This window comes from Seriola aureovittata, chromosome 6 (assembly GCF_021018895.1).
Source record: "Seriola aureovittata isolate HTS-2021-v1 ecotype China chromosome 6, ASM2101889v1, whole genome shotgun sequence".
Classification (NCBI taxonomy): domain Eukaryota; kingdom Metazoa; phylum Chordata; class Actinopteri; order Carangiformes; family Carangidae; genus Seriola; species Seriola aureovittata.
In genome coordinates this window covers 5,073,116-5,097,746 of record NC_079369.1, presented here as the reverse complement: position 1 = coordinate 5,097,746, position 24,631 = coordinate 5,073,116, and the positions used below count along the sequence as shown (strand labels likewise).

At 40.8% G+C, this 24,631-nt stretch overlaps 4 protein-coding genes across 13 annotated transcripts in view; 1 reads left to right on the top strand and 3 right to left on the bottom strand.

Annotated features, from left to right (window-relative positions):
• Positions 1 to 5,626, bottom strand: part of mcf2l2 (MCF.2 cell line derived transforming sequence-like 2) — a 111,711-nt gene extending 106,085 nt beyond the window's left edge. For 7 of the 9 annotated variants that reach the window (XM_056379397.1, XM_056379391.1, XM_056379398.1 and 4 more), the window contains exons 1-2: positions 4,456 to 4,653; positions 3,679 to 4,068 (exon numbers count right to left, since the gene is read on the bottom strand). In XM_056379397.1, coding sequence (XP_056235372.1) covers positions 3,679 to 3,757 — 79 coding nt within the window. In that variant the 5' untranslated portion in view covers positions 3,758 to 4,068; positions 4,456 to 4,653. Of the gene's footprint in view, positions 1 to 3,678; positions 4,069 to 4,455; positions 4,654 to 5,557 lie in introns of those variants that run through there. The other 2 variants (XM_056379393.1, XM_056379392.1) reach the window with 2 other exon arrangements.
• A 768-nt stretch (positions 5,627 to 6,394) lies between these two features.
• Positions 6,395 to 11,468, top strand: rfc4 (replication factor C (activator 1) 4). The gene is made up of 11 exons (XM_056378764.1): positions 6,395 to 6,569; positions 7,416 to 7,549; positions 7,898 to 7,976; positions 8,468 to 8,547; positions 8,706 to 8,825; positions 9,022 to 9,165; positions 9,251 to 9,371; positions 9,805 to 9,930; positions 10,029 to 10,109; positions 10,420 to 10,533; positions 11,013 to 11,468. Exons 2-11 carry the CDS (start codon positions 7,434 to 7,436, stop codon positions 11,109 to 11,111), a joined length of 1,080 nt encoding a protein of 359 aa, XP_056234739.1. The 5' UTR covers positions 6,395 to 6,569; positions 7,416 to 7,433; the 3' UTR covers positions 11,112 to 11,468.
• A 585-nt stretch (positions 11,469 to 12,053) lies between these two features.
• On the bottom strand, positions 12,054 to 19,781 carry slc5a9 (solute carrier family 5 member 9). Of its 2 annotated transcripts, XM_056378125.1 has the most exons (14): positions 19,667 to 19,781; positions 18,664 to 18,782; positions 18,255 to 18,326; positions 17,586 to 17,690; positions 16,971 to 17,135; positions 16,739 to 16,844; positions 16,192 to 16,272; positions 15,703 to 15,908; positions 15,384 to 15,519; positions 14,901 to 15,008; positions 14,373 to 14,523; positions 13,993 to 14,161; positions 13,208 to 13,423; positions 12,054 to 12,733 (listed from the first exon to the last, which is right to left on the bottom strand). In XM_056378125.1, exons 1-14 carry the CDS (start codon positions 19,686 to 19,688, stop codon positions 12,422 to 12,424), a joined length of 1,968 nt encoding a protein of 655 aa, XP_056234100.1. In that variant the 5' UTR covers positions 19,689 to 19,781; the 3' UTR covers positions 12,054 to 12,421. The 2 variants fall into 2 exon arrangements, with proteins under 2 accessions (XP_056234100.1, XP_056234101.1); XM_056378126.1 differs by lacking the exons at positions 18,664 to 18,782; positions 19,667 to 19,781 and having other exon boundaries at positions 17,014 to 17,135; positions 18,255 to 18,290.
• Positions 19,782 to 20,905: 1,124 nt separating this feature from the next.
• On the bottom strand, positions 20,906 to 24,420 carry ndufa11 (NADH:ubiquinone oxidoreductase subunit A11). Its single transcript, XM_056378133.1, has 4 exons — positions 24,268 to 24,420; positions 23,219 to 23,311; positions 21,863 to 21,985; positions 20,906 to 21,097 (listed from the first exon to the last, which is right to left on the bottom strand). The coding sequence occupies exons 1-4, from the start codon at positions 24,344 to 24,346 to the stop codon at positions 20,985 to 20,987; spliced, it is 408 nt and encodes a 135-aa protein (XP_056234108.1). The 5' UTR covers positions 24,347 to 24,420; the 3' UTR covers positions 20,906 to 20,984.
• Positions 24,421 to 24,631: the final 211 nt, after the last annotated feature.

Sequence of the window (24,631 nt, the reverse complement as noted above, 5' to 3'; positions counted from 1 at the left end):
TCTGTACAGCGAATACTACAAAATACTACAGCAAAGGTAAGTGTATAACTTACTATAAGTGAATACTAAATGATCAAATTACTTAAAGTGAATATTAATGGATTTGACTTGCATTTCAAACTAATGTGTAAATTGAAAGGGAAAGAAGGCATGAGAATCTAGTTAATTTGTTAATTAGGGGTGTATTAAATTAGGTGTTTTCAAGACCTGTTTTCACCCTTTGAAATTAAGGGGATTTTTTTTATGTTTTCAGAGGTACTTTCAGCAATAATTAAGAACATTTTGAGTAACAGTTTTTTCACAACATAACTGCTGACTGTGTAATACAGCGTTGTTGTTACTAAAAGGATTTCTCACAAAATCATATATGAGGTTTTTATGATGCAACACAGTATGGCCCAGTATCAATCAGCAGTCCTCCTCCACTTTCTATCACTCTACAATATATCAGTTGCCAGGAATCCAACACCACCTTTCTACTCTCATTTGCTCAGAGCAACAAAACATGGCAACCTTCAACATCATCCATTCCTTCCACCTGACCGTTTCACTAGAAGCGAATGTCACTCACAGGGTCCCGTTAACCACCAGCTTAGGAGGGGCTCTCAAACTGAGCAGGGCAGGGGGGGGATTCAGTTCAGTGGAGCTTTGAATTGAATAACAATGTGACTGACTATCTGAGCAGCAAGCTCTTATCTGCAGACCTCAGTACGACTCATCCTGACACCCCGCTTCACTGGGACATGAGTAGCCATTTTAGATCGCGCGTCCGTAAAGCAGCATGATGCACATTCATGAATAATGTAGGAGGGGAACACAGGCGTTATGGAAAATTACACATCGCGGTGCTGCTGTGACATCATCAACCACCAATGGGGGATTTTGCTGTGTGATAGATAATTGATAATGTTTGCGAATGTGTGGATGTGTGTAAGGTGGTGGAGTGATGCGGTCATAATCCTCCAGACCACACCACCCCACCTAGGAAGCTAAGAATTGTTTGAATACACACACCAAAAACTTTTAACATTTTAATATTTCAGCATTATATTTACATTTTCTCTAAATGCTATTTCCATGTTGATGCCTATATATATATAAATATAATCTATAAATAATTATAATTTATGAATATGTAAATGAATCTGAATGCATACACTAATCTCTATATGTGCCTAAAGGAATCTGAAAATATGTTCAGTTTGTGAAATCACCATTGACAACCATGTACACCATGAAGAGGAAGCTCCATTTCCAACTATGTTAGCGCCTTGCTGAACAGTAGCAAGTCAAGTCAAACAACAATGTAACGACAGAAGAACAATACAAAACAACAGTAAAAACAATCATTTAAGGGGAGTTATGGTACATGGTAGGCTACATACTATTTCCCAACAAGTTAGCCAGTTACTAGTAAGTGTATTAAATGCTAACCACGTCTTCGCTAAAATGTTGAAAATCTGTCTATTCAAACTACTCTTTTAATAAAGTACTACAGTGGCTGTAAATCAATTTATAAAATTCCACAAGCCACAATCAAAACAAGGGTAGTTGACTGAAACTGACAGGAACTGATTATTAGATAAATACGGTGGTTATAATAGCAGCATCAGATGACTCCGTGATGTGACAGTCATACGACCTCGACAGTCATTTAACACACAGCGAGCGAGGAGAGCTGAGGTCAGTTGAGATGCATTATGTCCCATCATTTGATCTTGTTTCTCCCGCTCTGTTTGGTCTACATGACACTAATTAAGGGCCAATATGACTATCAGACAATAGGCTGTCTTCAAAAGGACTGGACAAAGAACTTAGAGAGAAAACGGATGACATTGCTTTAAAACTGTAGGATGATCCTTTGTATCGTTTTATTTATATTCTGAAAGGATGCAAGTGTATGGTCGTCTACAAAGTCACATGAAAGGCATGCATATATAGTGTGCGGTCCATCTAATGTAGTGAAGCTGTGCTGTGGTCCTGCAAACAGCTGCGTGGTTCAAACAGGAACAAGTGAGCTCCCTGCTGGTCAACGAACAACACTGTGTTGTTGGGAAGGAAAGAAAACTAGAAACAGGGGTAAATAAATAGAGTAACAGCACATAAACTATACTGTCCAACACTGTCAATATGTTGTTTGCCATTTGCTTTCTAAAAGGACACATACGAGGGTTTTCTGATGTGATGCTCCTGTCAGTAGGATAGCATCGTTTGTCTGTGCTTCCCAAATCCCTCAGACATTAAAAAACACAAATTATATCATAGAATGACTGTAATTGTAACTGTGACTCTAACTACATATAGTCTTAATGAATGTGCTACAGTGTGTTTCATTTCTTATGTGACAGTTAAAAGCTGAATCTTGAATACAGTTCATGTGATCATATCATATGATCTTCCAGCCCCGTCTCCTAGAATTCACCGTTATATAAAAGTAAACAGCAATAGTAAATACGTTTCATAGGAAATGTCGGAATCCAATAAATCAAACGGGGGTCCTCTGGTTAGTAGAAGCTAGCACAGTTTCCATGGTAATTGTCTGTACAATACCCCCAACCCCCGCCAACCTCCCACCCACCCACCAACCACCGAATGGCTGCAATGCAATACAGGAAGTGCAGTCATGGAGGATGCCGTGCGATAGTCTCCAGCGTGGCACATTAACCTACTTCCCGCACCAGCCGGGAAACAACCCGGACACAGAACAGGAGAGGAGGAGGAGGAGGAAAAAGGATGGAAGGAGGAAAGGAAAGGAAAAAGATAAGTGAGGGAAGAGAGGTGATGGGGAGGCAGAAAGAGAGGGAAGAAGGGATGGAAAAGGATGGGTGGGAGGGAATGAGGAATGGTGGGGATGCAGGGGGGATGGAAAGCAGGGAAAGAGAAAAAACGAACCACAAGGGAGGGAAGTGACTAGGAAAAAAAAAAAAAAGCAAAGGAGAGATGGCAGGATGAGGCAAACAAGGACGGTAAAGAAAAGGTGAAAGGACATAAAATAAAATTGAAGTGGATAATAGCAATAGATTTTTAAATCCATTAAATATTAACCTTTTAAATAAAAAAAGAGTGTAAATAGGATTTCTGGTCATTCACCAACATGAATATTTACACATAATTACTAAAATTACTAAGCCCTAATCACACTAAAGGTACTACAGGATGTTTGCTGCAAATACAGAAAATCAGATACTGCAATCTGCAAATACTCACTCAGATGAATCAAACATCCACACAAGCAAATCTAATTAACAATTAATATATGCAGAATAGAGAACTGATGATAGTTTGATACAGTAAAGCGCTGATAAGCAACATTAATCAAACTCAAAGACTCCCTTGTTGTATACTGATGACATTATTTCCCCTCTGCCCATGTGCAAAGCATCCCTCTGCATCTCTCCTCACTCAGCTGCCTCTCTTTCAATCTACTCTGCCTCTCTTCATATTTACAACCAGCTCAAGGATTTCCAGAAGAAAAAAAAAACAACTGCAACCTTGAACCACATCTTCCTCCATACACTTCAGCTAACGACAGGGGGATAGTTCCAGAGAAGAGGCTTCTCCTCTACGTTTTACAATTTCCCACAGTGGAAGGACCTTGAACACAAAAAGCTCCTCTAGGTGTAACCATCCTGAAAGTGTGACGATGAAGGAAAAAAGGGGAGAAATGTAGCGACTTACCAACATGAGTGATGACACACTGCACCCTCTGTAGAAGCTCCTGGACCGACATCTCGTCTTCTCTCAGCCAGCACAGCATCTCAGGGTGTGGGTTGCATCCACTCTCCTCTCCTTCTCTCTCTCCGCTGCCACGCCTCCTCCGGTCACCCTTCCTTCCTCGACAATCTCCCTGCTATCGCTCCCTGATCCAATGTTGTCCCCCCAAGTTTTCTTCTTTGCTCTGCTACTTCTAGTTTGTAGTTTTTCTTTTTTCTTCTTCTTTTTTTTTTTTTTTTTTAATTTTCTTCCATCGAGCCTCTCCTCTGCTTCATCACAGCTCCTCCAAATCCAAACAGTCACAAATCCTGTGGATGGTGATGCTACTCCCAGCCATTCAGCAAAACAGTCAGCCTGGGAATAAAATAATCAGCTTGTTAACCAGGCAGTCAGAGAATAAAACAGCAAGTAGCTCGGCCAGCCAGCCAGGGAGTATAAGATAAACAATCAGCCAGTGTTTGGTGATCAAAATAGCAAGTCAATTTATGAGCCAGTCGAGCAGTAAATAAACACCAGTCAGTCAGTCAGTCATTCAGTCAGTCAGTTATTGGACAAAAGAGACAGTTTGTCAGCCTGTCAGTGAGCAAACTACGCAGTTACTGAAAAACGGTCAGAAAAATCATTAAAGAAAAGAGCCAGTTTGTCAAGAAATGTGTAAGGCACAGCCCAAAACAGACACACAGTAATAAGGTTTTTAAAACTAGTCAGCAAAATATCAGCCACTCAAACAATTATTCAGACCTTTTCATGATGCTGGCACACCTATTCTCCAAGTCAAAAACACAATAATCCACATAGCAAAAAAAGATGTTTAAGACATGGCAAACCTAGAAAAAGCAAAGGATGCTCCTGTATGTATGTATATATATAAATATATATATTGTCAGTCACTCCCCTTACAGGAAGACTCTCCAGGCTCTGGGTAGGAAAGCACTGTTGTTTCTGCTTTGATGATGCTGTGTTTGCTATAATAAAGAAGATGAGTCACGAAGAGGGAAAACGAATCAGAGGGCTGCTATACCTGCAGGGCGGAGAGAGACACAGAGAAACAGAGGGGAGGGTGGATGGATGGGGTGGGGGCAGGTTCTAGAGAGAAATCCTGGTGCCTGGAGCCGGGCTGTGGATGGACCGGAGCCACTCAAACAGACTGATCATCGAACTGAAATATTTAAGGATTTTATTGGATTTAAGGCAGGAGAGATAAAACGTAAATTCATTTTTAAATTAACAGTGTCGTTTTTTGAGTCACTTAAAAGACAATATCTTTGTTAAGCATCTCTGATTTCACCACCAACAAAACAAATGAATAGCCACCACTCATCATTTGTCATTAATGCTTTGGCTGCCTGGATTCATTCATGCTACTGGAGAACTCAGCTGATCCCGCTCCCCATTTTGATTAAAGCAGTGATGCCTGGGCGGAGCATTAGCATCTCTCCTCGAGTCTAAGGCTCCTGGGACCGTGGAGACTGCTGGGAGACAACCATTAGCCTGAGACATCTGTGCACGGCCTAACCCTGCCACTTACTGCGCTCTGCCAACCAATTAGAGGCCCGACTGAAGGCTTTCAGACAATAGAAACATGCAGCATCGATGACACAGCAGCTGCCAGACAAAGCGCACCATAATCCTGAACAATGTGTAATGTGTGCAGCCCACTGTCCACATGCAACATTGTTGATTTAGTTGAAGTCATTTTGTTTGTTGTAAATATCAAATTTATAAATAACTGGCAAAAAAAAAAAAAAAACATTCCAATTATCGCAGTCCTAATAATGTGCAATAATAAAGTAGAGTAATGTAAGACAAGCATGAGTCGGTTCAGTTACAACCCTGTACAAACCTGGATACTCGACTACACTCAGCTGCTGCTGCTGATACCAGCTCTCGTACAGACTCACTGCACTCGACACTTTCCGTACACGCTGAGCTGCACTACGTAAGCCGAGGAAACGCTTGGGGGTTTATGGGCTCAGTCAAACATTGCAGACTCAGTGCTTGTAAATCTGTGGATGTTGCTCCTGACTCCTGCTGCCGGCGGTCTGATTAAGTTACACAACTTTTAGTTTTATGATTATTGTTTTGCCTCGGGTTCGTCTAAATAGGACATTTTAATAAAAAACGATACTGCAATGCCCGGGAGCGACAGCTCCTCTTTTTCAGGCCAAGTTCTCAATTTAGCCTATTTCTAACCACAGGCGGAAAGTTTGTTTCAAAACTGTAAAATGAAAATCCACAAGCGTAGAACTGAGATCTACAAATGCTTTTTCGCTTCACAAATAGAAAATTGATTCACAAATGTCTGTTTGAAAGATGTAAATGTAAGGAAGATACAAATAGTTTTCATTTATTTGTAAATTGATTGAATTTATTCACATATTTTTTATTTGTGGAATTTGTTTGTGTATTTGCATATCTGTTTTATATTTGCAAGATATTTTTGTGAATTTGCTAATTAATTTTTTCTACTAATTGAAGGTGTTTTATATTTAGAGATTACATATTTACGCACGGATTGTCGATCAGTTCACAGAAATAATACTGAAACAAATCTACCTCCGTAGGCCTCTGTATACTGAGGGACAAACACTAGAGCATCCCGGTGTAGCGTCGCTAGGAGACGTGAAAGAGCAAGGGGGGGGGCAGGACTAACTCCAGCGTCAACAGCATCTGATTGGAAGCCACGAAATTTCGTCGGCGGAAGTTATGTTTGCCGCCAGAGCGGGAAGACAGTACTGCTGTTACACATGTCAACAACCGGGTAGAGATATCATAGCTAGGCTTTAACACGCAGAAACCCCCCGACTGTGGAATATTCAGGTCAGAGTTTGCCTCAGCAGCGGTTGATATATAAGGTAAGCTCGATGTGTCTCTGCAGAATCAACAGGTAAAGCTAGGCTAACACTGTTAGCTAACCAATAACGAACTAGCACGCACCAGCTAATTGTTGTTATCGGGTTGGTAACCATCATATGAAACGCTAGCTATAATTTATTCCATTGCAACTAAATTATCTTACATCAATGGTTGTCATTTTAAATGCTAAACGATAAAATGCAGTTCTAGCAGCTAATAAGGCTGGTGTTGAGAGGTATCTATTATTTTGATTTTCAGTTTTCTCACATCTAACATAGCTACGCACTTAAGAGAAACTGTTCTGTAGATTATCTTCTATCCGTTAACTCTACCACTGACCATACTATCTGAATAACGGACTAGTTAAATGGTAGCAAATGTTATCTATTGTAAAATTAAGCTTTTTGGACATCACTCACAATCGAGCTACATTAAAACTAACGTTACAGTGTTGAATTTCATCTTGTGGTAAAACAAAACATACAAAGTGAGATTTCATTGTACGAAATGTAACTGCAGTGTTCTTTAACATAACATTTGTGTCCAATTTTCCAGTGTTGTGTCCATTAAAAAGTGGATCATGACTGAGTTAATCCCCAGCAGTCTGCAAGACTTGCGCATGAAACTCTTGAATGCAGCAGGGGTATTGTTTAGTTCCTGGTGGTACAGGTGGTAGTTTGACCCTCCTGGACATCCATTAGATACTACAGACATTATGTATCTGATATCCAAGGGAAACCTTGTGCTGCAGCTTTGTTTATGTGTCATATTTATCCATGTGTGTGTCTGTTTCTGCATCTTGTATGTTTATTATTATCCCTGGATGTTTCTGCTGCTTTTACCAGAGTCAGAGGTCAGGAGTCATGCAGGCCTTTTTGAAAGGAGCAACTGTTCACTCTACCAGACCTCAGAAAGACAAGGCAGCAGCAGGGCCCAGTACAGAGAAGAAAGCCAAGGCTGTTCCTTGGGTAGAAAAATAGTAAGTCTGAACCCCAAAGGTGTGCTATGTCTGTTTGATTGTATGAATCAGACTGTACTGGACTGCATTATATTGAGAAGTGTATCTAATATTCTGTCTTCCTCATGTTTGTAAATGGGAAAAACAAAAAAATAGAAACACCTTTCATAAAATTGGCACAACCTTTAACTGTGACCTCAGTAAACATATAATTGACTTTACACATTTGCAACAGGTGTACCATGACTACTGAGTTTATGTAATCTGTGAAGATGAATCATAGCCTTGCAAGGCTATATCAAATGTGTCTAATAAACTAGTGAGATATAGTAAATAAATATTAACAGGCTCTGTTTTTGCAAACCTCAGCAGGCCAAAGTCTGTTGATGAGGTAGCCTTTCAGGAGGAGGTGGTAGCAGTGCTGAAGAAGTCTCTGGAAGGAGCAGATGTAAGTATCAGGCACTCACACTAACAAACACTTTATTAGGAACACCATACTAAAACTGGGTAGGGTCTCCCTTTGCTCTCAAAACAGCCCCAGTTCATTGTGGCATTGATTCCACAAGATGTTGGAAACGTTCCTTTGAACTTCTGCTCCATGTTGACATGATTGCATCCCATAATTTCTGCTGATTTGTCAGCCACACATTCATGCTGCCACTCTCCTGTTCTACCACATCCCAATAGTGTTCTATTGGATTCAGATCTGGTGACATGGGAGGCCACTGAAGTTCACTGAACTAATTGTCATGGTCATGAAATCAGCTTTATGGCATTGTGCATTATATAATAAACAAGGAGGTATACAATTATAACATGTATATTATATAAAATAACTTTAAAAAAACAGTTCACAAACAAAGACAAATATCAGCTAAATTATGCATTCTTTCTGTAATGTCCTACAAAGTCTCATTGGGGTTTGTGTTGTTATTGCAGCTTCCCAACTTGCTTTTCTATGGCCCTCCTGGAACAGGAAAGACCTCCACCATCTTAGCTGCTGCCAGAGAACTTTATGGGTGAGTGAACTGTTAATAGGGTTGTGGGTAAGAAGCAGAGACTTCAGCTCTTTGTCAGTTACTCTTTTTTTGTTTTAGTTAGATTATTCACCTGTTTTCTGTTCATGGACATTTTCTTCTTGTATGAATCTCATCCTCCTCCACTGTCTCTCCTCCAGTCCAGAGCTGTTCAGACAGAGGGTGCTGGAGCTCAACGCCTCAGATGAACGCGGCATCCAGGTTGTCAGAGAGAAGGTCAAGAACTTCGCTCAGCTCACCGTGGCTGGAACTCGCTCAGAGTGAGTCAGCGTTGATAATAATATAGGGCAATTTTCCTGATGGATGCTGGGTAATAACCATATAAACTAAAAAAATGCCTTCATTTTTAAAAAAAAAAACCTTTAATGTTGGGATGAATAGTTTTTGATGCGTCTCTGTCAGAGAATTCCAAACCAATGCTAAAACTTTCAGACACTGTGTTCTTCTCTATTGTAGTGGGAAGCCATGTCCTCCTTTTAAGATCATCATCCTGGATGAGGCAGACTCTATGACAGCACCAGCTCAGGCTGCACTCAGACGGACCATGGAGAAGGAATCCCGCACCACCCGCTTCTGCCTCATCTGTAACTACATCAGCAGGTCAGCTGACTGATCACAGTCATCAGCACACAAACACACTCTTTGCGAGACTGGTCCTGACTGCCCTGATATATGTGTTTTCTAGGATTATTGAACCTCTGACCTCCAGATGTTCCAAGTTTCGCTTCAAACCTCTTGCCAATCAGATCCAAGAACAACGCCTGCTTCAGATCTGTGACAAGGAGAACCTCAAGTACACCAAAGAGGTAATAAAGAAAGGATATGACAGTGTTACTGTAAGGCGGACCTGTAAGACATTTTCAATCCGTCTCTCATTCCTGTGGTTCAGTTCAAATATTGATACAGCTGCCAACAACATGTCATCAGAGCAGCTCTGTCCTGTGACAGCAATAAAGAGTGAATAGTTTGAAATGAAGTTGGATGCTAGAAAACTTAAGTGAGAGGCAGTCGAGGGGATGTGATATTAAATGAGCTATTTGTAAGTTTTGCTATCGCTACCATAGCCAGCGTTAGCATTAACAGCTGTTTACTCACCAGTCTAGAAGAAACGTTGCAACTCCGGCATCAAACTTCATTCTTTACTCACCAAGAGAATCTTTTAAGGCTTCAGGTCTGGCAGAGAACTCCAACTGCTTTCTTTGCACAGTGGAGGTGTGATGATTGTTTCTGTTCATCTAGAGTATAGCAGCATTGGTGAAGGTGTCTGAGGGAGACCTGCGGAAAGCCATCACCTTCCTCCAGAGCGCTGCGCGCCTCAACAGCGACAAGGAGATCACAGAGCGTGCTGTCATTGAAATAGCCGGGGTGAGACGCACTTCTTTGTGTTATATTGGAGGCTGGAGAAACTGATGAAATCTTGCGTCGCTATATTTCAGTCATGTCACTGTTGTGCTGTTTTATAGGTTGTCCCTCCAAAGATGATCGACAACTTGCTCCAGATCTGCTTCAAAGGAACATTTGAGAAACTGGAGGTTGCAGTCAGTGTAGGTGTTGATATATCAGTGTTTTGTCCCTGCATTTGTGTCCTGAGTTTACAACACTTTCTTTAGTGTCAAATGCTTTTATTTTCTTGTCTGTTGTTCAAAATGGAAGATTTCAGATATAATGTTTCACGGCAAAGACTTTAATTTAATATGTCATTATGAAAAATTAGCAAACAAATAAAAAAATTACCCAAAAAAGGCCAGTTTCATCTGTGATGTCACACATTAACTGATTTAACTACTCTGTATATTCCTGATGTTGACATGCAGTGAACTCACATTCTCACATGGTGATTGTCTCCCCTGGCAGAACATGGTGGATGAAGGCTACGCAGCCACACAGATCCTGAGTCAGCTCCATGAGTCTATCATAGAGCAGGACCTGAGTGACAAGGAGAAGTCAGCCATCACAGAGAAGATGGCGGTAAGTGATCTGATGCAGTGCTCCTTCTGGTGGAGCTCCAGGGGTCCTGGAGGAAATTGGGGAAAATGGGTGATCAGTTATATTCAAGTGGGGATGTGTGAGGAAATGCTTTGTCTTTTCACAGAACTATTAATGTGCCATTAATGATTGAAATCACACGTGAGCCTTTAAAACTAACTGGTGCACGCAAATGGGATGAAACGTTTAAACTTGCCTTGTCTGATAGATGATCAATAAACTCCTGTGTGGCTTTTACTATGCAGATATGACGCTTTTTAAATCAGTGTCATCACACAAAGCTACATGTCATTTAGACTTAAATTAGGGTTGTGTTTATTACTTCATATATGGTCATTTAATCTTTTAATTGATCTCATTGGGGCCATAATTCACTCTGATACGTCTTGTAGAAGTTAATGTCCTTCAGATGGACTCATACCTTATACATGCTGTTTGTGCTTGTTTCCTCTCTGGTTCAGGTGGTGGGTAAGTGCCTGGCAGATGGTGCAGATGAGTACCTGCAGATGTTGAGCCTCTGTTCAGTCATCATGCAGCAGGCCTCCCAGAACAGCAGCTAAAACTCCACAAAACAGCATCTCTTCCCCATAGAGAGTTCTGTCATCTGCTTACAACAGGACCAATGGTCTCACTGAGACACGAGCACTTCACTCAGATTAAACTGACTTTGTACAGATTTGCGGTTTGGGACGTCACATCCACCAGTGGATTCCAGATGATAATGGTGTTGTTTACTTAATGTCTCCCTCCACTGTATGGTGAGCACAAATTAGACAGAACAATGTGAATATGCTTTCAAAATCTCTGTAACTGTTTACTCACCATTCAGATGTCTCCTTATTTCATCCTTGTTACTATTTGCCAACAGATCTTTGTACACTTTTTGAATTTTGGAAAGTAATAAATAATTTTCTGTATCTGTTTCCTTGAAGTCATTCCTCATGATTCTGATATAAGCTAAGGCCACATCCACATTAATACGTTTTACTTTTAAAATGCATCTTTTTTGCTGCGTTTATGGCGAGTCCCTAAACTCGTTTTGATTTAGTCTGGATGGGTAGAAACAACAATGCAGACACCCATGTTCACTTTCTGATTGGGTATTATCAGTCATGATGTATCCTCTGATCTGTGACGCTCATATCACATGACCCATGTCCAGACAAAAACCAGTGGCGAATGCAACATGGATAATGAATAATAAATGTTGCTGACCTTTTTGTCTTCAACTTCAACTCTGCAGTGATTCTGAAATCTCTGGTCTTCTCGCCATTTCTTTTCCTTGTTCATAGTATTTTCTGCAACTAAGAAACCAACCACAAAGTAGATACAGTCACGGGTAGCATCACTACTTACAGACTTAGACACAACAGGAAGTGTCCAAAATAAACAAAAATGGCATCTCTGATATAAGTGTCATTCTAATAGAAAGGAAAAGTTTAAAAGAAAACTGTCAAAAATACATAAAAATATGGAAAAATCTTCAGGACAACATGTTTTAAATTGTTTTCCATTATTCTCCATTTATTGTTGTTACCTACATGTTAGACCCCCACCTCTGAGAGGGGTGTCTGAATCAGTGCATGGATGTCACTCAGAGGCGGGGCTCTCTCAGCTTTCCTTTTAGGAGTGTTTGAAAACTGATTACAGACCTTGAAAGTCAGTTATGGACATTTCAGTGATTAAATCAAATTATAGCATGATCATTATTCAGTCAGTTAGAATACAGATCCAGCACAGTATCTGATTGGTTTAGCCACTGGACCAAGGCTTTCATTTCATCACACGTTTTCAACATAAGACAAGATGCCAGTACATCAGTCTAACCTTAGTGAAAACACCCTGCTCAGGGTTCCATGACACCTGCACATTAAGCAAAGAATCCCCAGAGAAACACATTAATAGTCAGTAGCAATAGAGCGTTAATATTGCAGACTCTCCTCCAGAACGGATTCTCCTGCAGGGAGTTCAGTCCACTGGTCTCAGTCACTGGAGGTGCAGAGCCAGAGTTTGCACCAGTTAGACCACAGAGCCTGAGAGCAGCTTTCCGCCACCAGGAGTCCGGCAGACGGTCAGAGTCACAGCTGACGTCAGAGTTCACTGGGTCAGACGGGATCTGAGGTCCTGTGAGGTCCACCCGGGGCTCCTGGCTGTATCTGGACCACCAGGTCAGCCTGTGCAGCTGGACAGGATAGACAAATGTCAGATACTCCCTTAACTTTAAAACGCAAAAACTATCATGATCTACCTTCCAACCTGTAATACAGGTTCACTATGTGGACGCATTTCCACTGCTGTAGTTTAACATGTAGCCAGTGTCAGCAGTTATGCTTTTGCTTCCACTGTTCTCCACCTGCTTTGGGGACAAGTTCCTAGAACTAAGTGTGTGGTGCCAGGTAGTTTCATACTGTGTAGCTAGCACACCTTTAAGAAGGATTCAATATTGCATACTTTCAGGTAGTTGTGGCAATAACCATCAAAATTCATTCAATGAAATTCATTTAAATTCATGTGAGGTAGAGCTTACAGAGGTGGGCATGTTTTCATCTAAACTGGGTAGGGAAAAAAATACAAGCGTCCGGTATTCATCTTCTGTTTACCGCCTCAGTTTACAGACGAGAACGTAAAGAAAATGAATGTAAGACATGTTCCTTACATTTTCTTTAGGTATCGGGGCGGTGGCCAAGCTGACAGCAGCAATGATGAGGCAGGTGAGAGCCAACAGGATGAGAGCAAAGTACAGGTAGTGGACATCAGCCACGATAGCAGGGCGATGATCAGGCTGACCACAGGAGGGAGCTAAATAAGAGAACTCCAGAACCATGCGGATCAGTCCCACCACCAATCCACTCATCAGACCCCAGAATGCACCCTGAGACACACATACACAAAATATGAAAAGCACAGACATATGGAACTTTGATCTTGTGGACTTGTCTTGTAGAGAAGTCCAGTGGACTGTCCATAAAGCTTTTACTTTTACTGTCCCTGAACTGGACAATCACAATTAAGTCAGTATTTAAGTGCACTGTCGGGCTGGGCAGTACTATTGTTTTATAAATGGGAAATCTGTTAAAATTATGAGTGTTTATTTTTAGTTATAATTACATTGCAGCCAGAATTATATCCACTGAAATAACAATTTAATTAAGGTGATTGGGGTCATTTGTTGGCAGAGGACGGCTTAGGGTGATATTGCAGCTGACACTGCAGAGGGTTTACTACACATTTATTACACACTAAAAGCATCAACCATACAACCAATAATATTTGAGTGTAATAAACACAAGGCACAAATTGTATCCTTGCAAGATATACAGGTGTAGGTAGGTGTGTGTGTGTGTGTGTGTGTGTGTGTGTGTGTGTGTGTGAGTGAGTGAGTGAGAGAGAGAGAGAGAGAGAGAGAGAGAGAGAGAGAGAGAAAAAGAGAGAGAGACCTACCTGCTCATTGGCACGTGGCCAGAAGATAGCCATCATGAACACAGCGGTAATGGGAGGAGCTAGAAAGCTGGTCACTGATTGGATATAATCAAACAGCTGGCCACTATTGGCTGTTTGGATGACTGGAATCCACAACAGACTGACACACACCAAGACCAGGATGAACACCCTGAAAATACATACAGTATTATTAGTACTATTATTATTATTATTATTATGTCAGCTGGGTGAGGTCAAAAAGAGAGGAACGTTTCAGAGTTTGTTTGACAACATGGCTTTTGAATTTTGGACCATATAAAACAATAAAACAACTACCATTCGTTTATATCTTCTGTCATTCCCCAAAATATGCAGCCATACAACTTCATAATGACCGCTACCTTCCAACAATCATGAGTTCCATCTCAGAAGCATTAGGTCTGGCTCGGTGGTAGAGGTCCAGTGTAAACAGAGTGGAGCTGCTGTTAAAGATGGAGGTCAGAGATGACATCAGAGCGGCTAACATCACTGCTAGCATCAGACCTCGAAGACCTGCACAGAGACAATGAACAATTTACAGAGGGGGAAAAACAATAATAATGCAGAAGCAAATAACAGCACAGCAAACATGTCATAGAGACGTATACAGTTCATTGTGATTTGATTGCTCTACAGTCTCAATAAAAAAAAAGTTTGTTGTCAATGTGTTGATGCAAGATTTTTAAGGTACAAAAACATATTTAGAAAATCCAAAAAATCAAATATGGAGAATGGAGGATTCTGCATAATTAAGTAAGTTTCAATGCAAGACCAAAAGTTTGGTTTGGTTTATTTCATGCTTAATTGAACAAACATATGGCGCCTTCTCAGCTCTAAACTTAGATACGGCTGGACTGAAAACAGCTGTTGTGTATGCGCTTGAAACTCACCCATAGGCATTAGCTCTATCACTAGTTTAGGGTAGGCGATATTGGAGCAACCGACTGAAGCTCCACACACACGCTTACACACCGCTGGATCCACACAACCTATTTCATCTACAAACACATAAACAGGGAGAATAGAGAAGGGGAGAAAATAAAACATGTGAATCGTTGGTTTCAGAGAGTATTTAAGTATTTAAATTGACATTTTTCCCATCAATCTATATTCAGTAACCAGTAATGACATGTTTTCAGAAACAAAAATCCACACCCTTCTTGCTCAGTTTTACTTTTTCTTTACTAGTTCATCACACCTGGTGTTTTATGTAGTAAACCCAAATCATAGCTGTGTAGGGACCAAACGTGTTTTAGATGGAAGATCGGTGCCGGGATGTTACTAAAGTAGTGATCAAATCAAAACGGTGCCTGTACTTCTAGACAAAGAACCCTTGACATGAGAGTTCAACAGAGAGAGGCAGACAGACTGACCTGGGAACAGTGCTCGGCTGATCATGCCTGGCATGACAATGAAGAACATGGGCAGCAGTTTGAGGTAGCCGCCCAACACACTTCCTCCTTTGGCGTGAGACAAAGACTTGGCTGACAGAGATCTCTGGACTATAACCTGCAGAAACACACACACACACACACACACACACACACACACACACACACACACACACGCACACACACAGTTACTATGCTTTTTTAGAAAAATCATGGATCAATGACTAGGGGGACATCTTCACACCACATGAGATACAAAGAATACTCTATGAACAACACGGCTTAGTGTAAGCAAAGTCACCTGATCTGTGCACCAGACCCATGTAGCCAGCACCGTGAGCCCAAACACCAGACCTGGCCAGGGTATATCCCCTGACACGGGGTCTCTGAACATGCGGAAAGCATCACTACGAGGAAGGTGGCAGGTGGTGTTAGCGACTGTCACTAAGGGAACAGCTGACATATATTGGGTCATGAGGCCCTCGTACCAGCCAACTTTGGAGAATGCTGGAAAAATGTGCAAAAAAAAAACACACACACACTTTACTATTAATTAATGAATTTGCAATGAATAGGTATTTTCTGTGAGACATTTGACATGAAAATGTTCATTCAACAAAAGTCATACAAAACATTTTCAGTTTTAGTTATCTGAACAAGAGTCCACGCAGAAATCTTTCTTTTCACAAAGTCTATGTCCAGCATGTTATTGATTATGTGTGTGTGTGTGTGTGTGTGTGTGTGTGTGTGTGTGTGTGTGTGTGTGTGTGTGTGTGTGTGCGCACCCTACCTATGAACATTAGTGCAAAGGCTCCCCCAACCATGATCACAGTCTGGAGCGCATCAGTGTAGATCACTGCTGCCAAACCACCTATATCACACACAGACACACACACACACAAGACAGACAGATACACACATTTACGTTACTGTGTACAGCAGCATTCAACAAGGAGCTGGCATTATGCTTTTTTTTTAGGTTAATATGTCTGGAGAAACAAGCTAATAATAACTGTTAATAATAAGAACATCCATAGGCAGGATAAAGAACGGAGACTGCGCCAGAGCCAGAAAAGTAGCTACATCCATGAAAGTAGTGACAGAACATGGATGAGATGAAGACAATTATACAGGCTGCTGTACGTTTACTTTCAGAAATAAAAACTCTTGGCTAAACTGACATATCAACAAAAAAGCAGGAAGGACACGACACACTCGCTCCTGATTGGTTACAAAGTCAGAATGAAAAAAGTAAAACCAAAAGGACATTTATTTTTCTCTATTTATGAGAATGGATTATAGGAAGGACAAAGTAGTGTGTGTGTGTGTGTGTTTACCTGCCACAGTGTAAGCAGCAGTGACCACCAGCAGTATACCTGTGGACAGATAGAGATCCCAGCCCAACGACACCTGGATGAACAATGCCCCCGAAAAGATATCTGTCTGGGTAACACACACACACACGTACACATTTTTTTTCCTATCCTGGTTTGTATTTCATTCATGTCACTTTGAATAAAAGAATCTGCCAAATGAACACATGTAAACATGTAAGTGTGCACGTCTTACAGATATTTTGGTGAAAATGTAGAGGATGAGTGACAGAACAGACATGTATATGCGTATCCTCTGGCCTCCAAAGCGCTTGGCGAGGTATTCGGGCATGGTCACCACACCAGCAGAGATGTAGACAGGAATAAAGATCCAACCCAGTGCCACCAGGACCCACGCCGCCTACACAAACACACACACACACTCTCGGGTGAGTGTTGTCTGGTATTGTAGGGTCTTTCCTGTATTGCTAATACATTGAATGCAGTACACAAAGGATGACACTACACAAATCACCCTCTTTACTGTAATAAAATACACATCCCAAGCAACTAGTACAGTTGGATCAATCATTGAGAGATGGAAAGAATAAATCTGCCAAGCACAAGGCATCCTCCAAAACTGATTGAGTGTGCAAGAAGAAGAAGACAAGCGAGGGAAGTCACCAACAGACCCATGGCGACTGTTGCCGCCAGAAGACGATCAGAGATCAGAGACTCCTGAAGTGAGTTAGAAGAAGGTTCTGTGGTCTGATGAGACCGAGATTGAGCTATTTGGCTATCGGGCTAAACGCCACGGTTGGTGAAAGCACGACACTGCACATCATGTAAAGTCCTGGACCGTGTTTCTTACATTCCATTCAAATCCTCCAACAGCGATGCCTCCTGCTGCTCCTGTTCCTGCTAGACCGATAAACAAACCACTTCCAACATTGCTGGACATCAGTGAGGCTCCGATCTGTAAACACATGCAGATAATACACAATAACAGCACAGGTTTATATTAAACAAACTGAGTTTTTGCTTTTGACAGACTCAATCTGGATATAAATCTATTCCTCAGAGGCTCTCCCTGACATCTTCTGTAGATCATTTAATAGTATTTTGTGTCACATATTATTATTGAGGGGCAGTGAGAATGTGTGGACAGTGAAAGTCAATATGTCATGTATTAAAGTTTAGAATAATAAAACTTATTTAGTGAAATTGGCACATATAGTTTGGTCCCTTTTTCTTACCTATTTATAAATAATTATTTTGTTATTTATGCTGCTCCTAAAGCTTAAGGCTGAACTTCTGCACTAAAACATACTAATACTGACTGACTATTGACTATGTCAGAATATCTGTTCTGTAATGTTACAGTGGGTTTAAGAGAAGCAACACGTAACTATTGAGTACATGGACAGGACATGAATGCAGACAAATGAACAGTGCAGTATGTTGGCAGTATATAGCATATAACACATTAACATGGAAGTGAGAAGTAAACATCATGCACACCAGCACAACAGGTACTCACAGGCCACCAGGTCATTGAACGACCAGCCAGGAAGTAGCCGCCTACAGTGCTGCGATTGGCTCGTACTGATGACTGCAGGAGAGGCAGAGGTAAAGATCAGACCAGCAGTCACATCAGAATGACTTTACCTAAATACATACTGACTAATTAAAGAACAAGAGCCTAAAGGAGGCAAGCACCTTTAAAGGTGCCCTAGATTATGAAGGAAAAAATTGTAAACTATGTAAAGAAACATTTAGCATGTACAGAGACTTGCAGTCATGTCTTGAAACACTGTCGCCTGTTCATTGAAATATTTCTTCTTTTTCACATAATGAAAAGTGAAGCCTTTCAAAGTTTTTAGGATGCTTTAATAACATTAAAATAATGCTGAATGTGTAACTGTTAAGTGAGTTGAGCCACTTCTTACCCAGATGCCAACCACCATGACAAAGATAAAATACACGACAACCACAGCGATGTCAAGAGCCTCCAAACTGAGACGTGTGACAGGAGGTTCTGCAGTGGTGAACCCAGAGGTACTGCTGCCTGCCAAGCACACAACAGAACATCAATATGGTAAGTAGCATTTTCTTCTCTTTTGACAGACACATATCCAACTGTGTCAAAAACAAAAGAAAAATCAAAGTCATCTGTGTTAAATTGTGTCATAAATAGCGTTTGACTTCTTGAGTTGTGGACAAAAATGTTGTTTTCTGAGGTCACAGTGACCTTGATCTTTCACCTTTGACTGACAAAATCTAATCAGTTCATCTTTTAGTCCAAGTAAGCGTTTATATGAAGAAATTCCCTCATGGCGTTACGGATGGAACGATGGACGGACAAGCAGAAAAAAAACATAACATAACTCCTCTGGTCCTGCTGCCAGCACAGAGGCATACAAACGGTTATAGTATACAAGGTCTGTTGTGGATGTGTGGAGATTGGCCTAGACCTGCTGGATAATCCACAGAGGTCTCCGACTCTCGTCCATTATATTGGGGCGATGGCAGAGGTCCAAGAGGCGGGGTTCTCAAAGGTTTCAAAACATTGACAAATGTGATTGAAACTATCTGCATACTGTAGATAGCACAAGGGATAAATGGGATAACATGTTGGGTGAACTGACCCCTCACGATGTGTTTTAGTGCCTTGCATGAACAGGCACTAAAGATAAATCACTGCTACAGCACCGATACTTCATTTCTTTTTCCTTATTATACACATCGGCAAATCGGTAAAATGAAAAACGAAAAATGATTATTAGACTGTTGAAGTGAAAAGCTCAAAAGAGTTGCCCGTCCCTGTTAACTTTTTGAATTAGCTGTTTTTTAAAATTTTGTTCCATTACATACTTCTTATTTATAGTTTGTATCTCAACTTCCCCCATTATCCCTAAAACCCTATAAAACTGAGTGAAGGAAGGTTCAGACCTGTAGTGAGACTGCCAGACATGTTTATTCCAATCTTGCAGATCGTGTTGACTTCTTAAAAACACACTCGGTCTTCCAGCGTTTCCCCTATTTATTTGGTTCCTCTGACTCTGACAGAGTAAGTCTGTCCTGCTAGTAAACATAAGAGAGGTATGTGAATCTGTTTAGACAGACTTTAGCTTAATTATTAATCACTTTGTTACTGAGATGGTCAAACTTCACAGGGAAGCAATAATCCCTTGGCAAAGACTCACATACATACCATCATTTAAAAAGCGCCCACAGTTCGGTACAGTATGCAGTTTGAATCCACATTTAATTGGTCAATGCTACACTGCTCAGTGGCAGTTGCAAAAGTAATATGCTGCTCCTGTATTCTACTCAGACTTGTATAGGTAAGTTCATCTACATGAAGTGTTAAGGAAAGCGAGTATGTACGAGAGCTGGTATCAGCAGCAGCTAAGTCACATGGTTTGTAGTTCTGAACAATATATATATTAAAAAATGTATAATTGACCAGACACATTAGCTCAAAATGCAGTTTTAAAACCAACAAATCACTGTCCCTGTCTCTATCCTCTGTGTGCCATGCAGATCTGTGATTTACACAAGGTGTTCACTCACAGGAAGCGCACGCACGTACACACACACGCACACGCACACGCACACGCACACACACACACACACACACACACACATTACATTGAGTTACATTAATTTCCTGGAGACTTACTTTAATCTTTACTACTTGCCAAACCCTAACTCTTCACATTAACATTTAATGATTCACATTATTGGGACTTGCTTTTTGTCCCCATAAGGAAAACAAGTCTCCATAATGTGATGTAAACAGATTTAGGTTCCCACAACATTAATAATACACTCACACTCTCTCTCTCTCTCACACACACACACACACACACACACAGCTGGTTTCTATTGGAGCACTCCAGGTAGCACATCCAGGCTTCTGAAACCAGGAAGTAATGTTTACATGTGCAACTCATAACTGAAATACTATGAAAACTCAATCTTAACCAGAATGCCAGTGCACATATAAATAGGATATTTGTGAAAAAATAACTAAACAGGAAAATTCAAACTACAACTTAAGTGTAAATTTCAAGATTCTTTAACTTCCCCAAATAATTTTTTTGACCTCCCCAAGCTATGACACTCCTAGAAATACTGAGTATTGTTTTCCACAACTAAGATGAAATCAAGTGAACTGACTCAGAGTTTATTTTGTCATTGTCAATAACTTTATTACATGAACTCTTTGTACAACATATAGTAAATCTTACAGCCATCTTCCGCCTCAAAGTTCGGGTGGTCCAGCTATCTTCCATCCCTCCATCTTGCCGACTTTTGTGAAGAAAGCCAGGGTTCCCAGACCCAGACACGCCGATGTACCCGTCATAGCACTATGGGCTGAGGATGTAGACACACACAGAGAAGACAATCTGGCTTAATTTACGTAAATTGTTAGCATAATTTTTACACATCACATGCATCTGTGGAATCACACACCTTTTAACTCCTGAGTAGTAAAATAGTATCCTCCACCACCCAGAAAAAATCTCGTCTTTGTCAAAATACAGATTTATGGTCTGAATCGATTTACAGTCCACAGAGAATTGGACAAGAAGCAGCAACAACACAGCTGGGACAAACTACAAAAAGATGCAGGCTAGTTTGCAAAAGAGAGTGCAAGGAAGAGACGCAGGGATGAATGAGCTGTATTCACCAATTGAGACATCTTTGTTCACTCAAGTGTCATTCTGAGGAGGCGTCAAGTTACACAAGATGCACAGCTATTTAACTGTCCTATAATGTCTAGGAATAGTTAAGCAACAGAAGCAAGAAAAACCTCTGACATCTGACGACTGCTGCTCCAACACTGATCAAAGATCTAGTTCAGTGTCAAGCTGTCACATCAGACAATTTATTAAAATATGTTTATTAGTTGAATGAATGGACATGAGGGAGCAATGAAACCAGTAAGTCTGATGTCCTTTCCAGACCATATTACAGAGCCAAAAATGGCAGTATATTTTTAGTGAATGAACCTATAGTCGCCTGAATGGAAAATTAAAGGAAAAAAAAAAGAAAAGCCCGGAAGAGTGAGGTTGGGTGGATGCAGAATTGGCTGAATAAAAAGCACCCAGTATTTCCACTGTGAAGTCTGATACTTACTTCTGGCTCCCAGGAAGATGCCAGAGGCACAGCCTCCAATGAAGTAATTCAGTGGGTCATCTGGAGCTTCACGAGCCTGAGCACTGAGACACGTTGCCATGCCAAAGATGGCTCCCATGGTGGCTGGTACAACAAAAACAGACATCCATATCAGCATTACACAATTTGATGCAATCATTCAGAGCAATTTGTGGATTTCATAAGTCACTACATCAGCTCATTTAAACCAAACAGTCTGAGTCACATGACTGAGATTTGGCCAGTGACATAGTCAACATTGCTCTGGCTCTGTACTCCAGTGCTTTGGATGTAAAATGAAAAAAATGATAGAGCCAAGCAACCAAGGAGTTTTAGGGTTAAAGTGGATATTCTTGACTGGGCAAGTTACTCCCCTCACCTCAATCCATAACATTTCTGCAATAACTGAAGTGGCTGCAGAACAGACCTGACAAGAGCCCCAGCGGGATTAGATACAAAGCGTCTCAGGAGGGTTTGGAACCAAATATTATTATATTATGCATTTCTTTTTCTGTCTTTATTTTAATTTCCTACACTTCAGATATGGCTCAAATGAAAACTTAATGATGGCGTTTAGCCTTAGTGCACCTGGACAGTAAATTGAACTGGTCCCTGAACACGGATGCCATCTACTGGAAAGGGCAGAGCCGGCTCTTTTTCCTCAGGAGGCTCAGGTCCTTTGACATCTGCAGTGAAATGCTGCACATGTTTTGGGGCAGCAGCATGTCCGACATGAACACAAGGAGACTGGACAAGCTGGTCAAAAATGCTGGGTCTGTGATCTGGGTCGAGTCTGGACTCACTCAGGGCTGTCATAGAGAGATGCATGCAATATAAGATGGAGGCTATCTTGGACAATACCAACCATTTTTTGCACAACACTCTAGCAGGAAAGAGAAGCAGCTGTAGCTGCAACAAATGTCTCATCTCCCTGCAGAACAGAGAGGTTCAGGAGATCCTTTGTTCCCACTGCCATCAGGCTATACAACACCTCAGCCAAAGGAAGTGGGCAAATTTAATTATTATTGTTTATCTATTATTAACTGTTTTTATTATTATTAACAATGAGCAAATAATTGACAATTGACACATGAATTTCCCCTCGAGGATAAATAAAGTATCTATCCATCCATATATCTATCTATTGCTTGTTTCATTTTGAACTCAATGTGCTGGACACAAGAACAGAAACAACAAAAAAAGAAAATCAGTGTTTCCCACAAAATTTAATTCTATTTCTGGCAGTAGCTGAGCAGAGGTGGGGTGGAGGTTTCTGTGGAAAACACTGCTGGACCTTGCAACTGTTAAGTTGTGGACTGTGATAATATGAAAATTTACCCATGGTAACAGTTGTGTTGGTGGCCCTCTGTAGTGCTACCAATGCAGAATCAGGCTGGAATGCCACGATGTGATAGGCTGAACCAACCAGGCCTGAAAACACACACAAAGACACACATTAACAAACTTGAAATCAACAATAAGTCACACAAGGCTGACTATGGAATCTTTTGTTTTAGATATGGTCACACTGAATAGTGTCCCGTAGTAGTGAGTAACAAAGCTATTGAAACTCAAAGTTGTTGTTCTGAATTCTTAGTCCTTATCTGATCTTAAGGTCTAAGGACTGAGTGGCACATGCCACAGATTGTAAAGCCCCTTACGGCAAATCTGTGATATTTGACTTAAATATAAAATTTGACTTGACGGTGCCAAACGGGGCTTAAACCTACAGGTTCATTTGAATGTTAATGACTGCTCACTCACTGTACATTGATATTTTTGACAAACAATAACATAATAGGTATTTCAATGTGTAAACTACAAATATTATTAGACAATTAAAATTATTATTAGAGAATTACAGAATCAAGAAACTACACTTCACCTGGTGACTGTGCTCTCTCCGGAGATATGCAGAGTTCAGTACTCCATTTCAAACAGTATTCAAATATCAGACTGGTATTAGTTTTGGTGGCAACTGTTCATAAATTAATTCAGTCAAATATTTAAACTTGAGATGTCAAACTGTCTAAAACAATCTTTAGTTTACCTACACAACACCAGCGCTAGTATGTGTTGTTGTCTCCTTCTTAGCGGCAACAAACGTACTACTGGTTGAGGAAAGCATACATTGGCTTGTGGCTTTAAGAAAACACTGACTGCAAAAACGCACAAGTCAAATTCGAGCTAATAAAACAAAATTCATTTAGCTTAGTGTCTGTATTATAATGTGAAAGCAGCTTGTTTCAAACCAATCCTGGGCTAATGCTAGCTCAAACGCGTTAGCACTAGCTAAAACAATAACGCTAATCCAACACGCAACACCGCAACAATATGCATCTATAGCCAGCTAGACTCGGGATGGTTTTATTAATGCTGATATTTACCCAAAGCTGTGCCCAGTTTGGTAGTTATCCATGTTTTCCCGATGCAGTCCGTGCCCTCTGGTAGGTCCCAGTACCCCATTTTCGTACTTAGCAAGGACACTGTGGACAGTGGAATTCTCGCGAGAAACGTATTCCTCGTATGTTTCTGTTGTCTGACAACCCCGTCTATGACACATTACCGCCACCTACTGGAATGGAGTGTGAAGCAGTAGAAAAGCACTGGAAAGTGTGATCAACCGGTTTCTTAACTAAGATAGATTAATATTTGACTCTGTAACAATGAAACGTTGTAATATTACATTACTTGCTTTGCTTCCTTCAGTCAATTAGTTTCCTGTACTCATTAAGTGTAGTGAAAACACTT

Bases quoted from the DNA above. Each gene is read 5' to 3' on its own strand.
- rfc4 (XM_056378764.1), top strand. From the start codon at position 7,434: ATGCAGGCCTTTTTGAAAGGAGCAACTGTTCACTCTACCAGACCTCAG. The intron at 7,550-7,897 runs GTAAGTCTGAAC...TGCAAACCTCAG, and splicing joins GTTCCTTGGGTAGAAAAATA to CAGGCCAAAGTCTGTTGATG. The intron at 7,977-8,467 runs GTAAGTATCAGG...TTGTTATTGCAG, and splicing joins AGTCTCTGGAAGGAGCAGAT to CTTCCCAACTTGCTTTTCTA.
- slc5a9 (XM_056378125.1), bottom strand. From the start codon at position 19,688: ATGTCTGGCAGTCTCACTACAG. The intron at 15,520-15,702 runs GTGACTTTGCTT...GTGTTTCTGCAG, and splicing joins GGGTCTGGTGCACAGATCAG to GTTATAGTCCAGAGATCTCT. The intron at 13,424-13,992 runs GTAGGTCTCTCT...TGTGTGTCTCAG, and splicing joins GGCCACGTGCCAATGAGCAG to GGTGCATTCTGGGGTCTGAT.
- ndufa11 (XM_056378133.1), bottom strand. From the start codon at position 24,346: ATGGGGTACTGGGACCTACCAGAGGGCACGGACTGCATCGGGAAAACA. The intron at 23,312-24,267 runs GTAAATATCAGC...GTGTGTTTTCAG, and splicing joins CAAACTGGGCACAGCTTTGG to GCCTGGTTGGTTCAGCCTAT. The intron at 21,098-21,862 runs GTAAGTATCAGA...CTACATCCTCAG, and splicing joins CATCTTCCTGGGAGCCAGAA to CCCATAGTGCTATGACGGGT.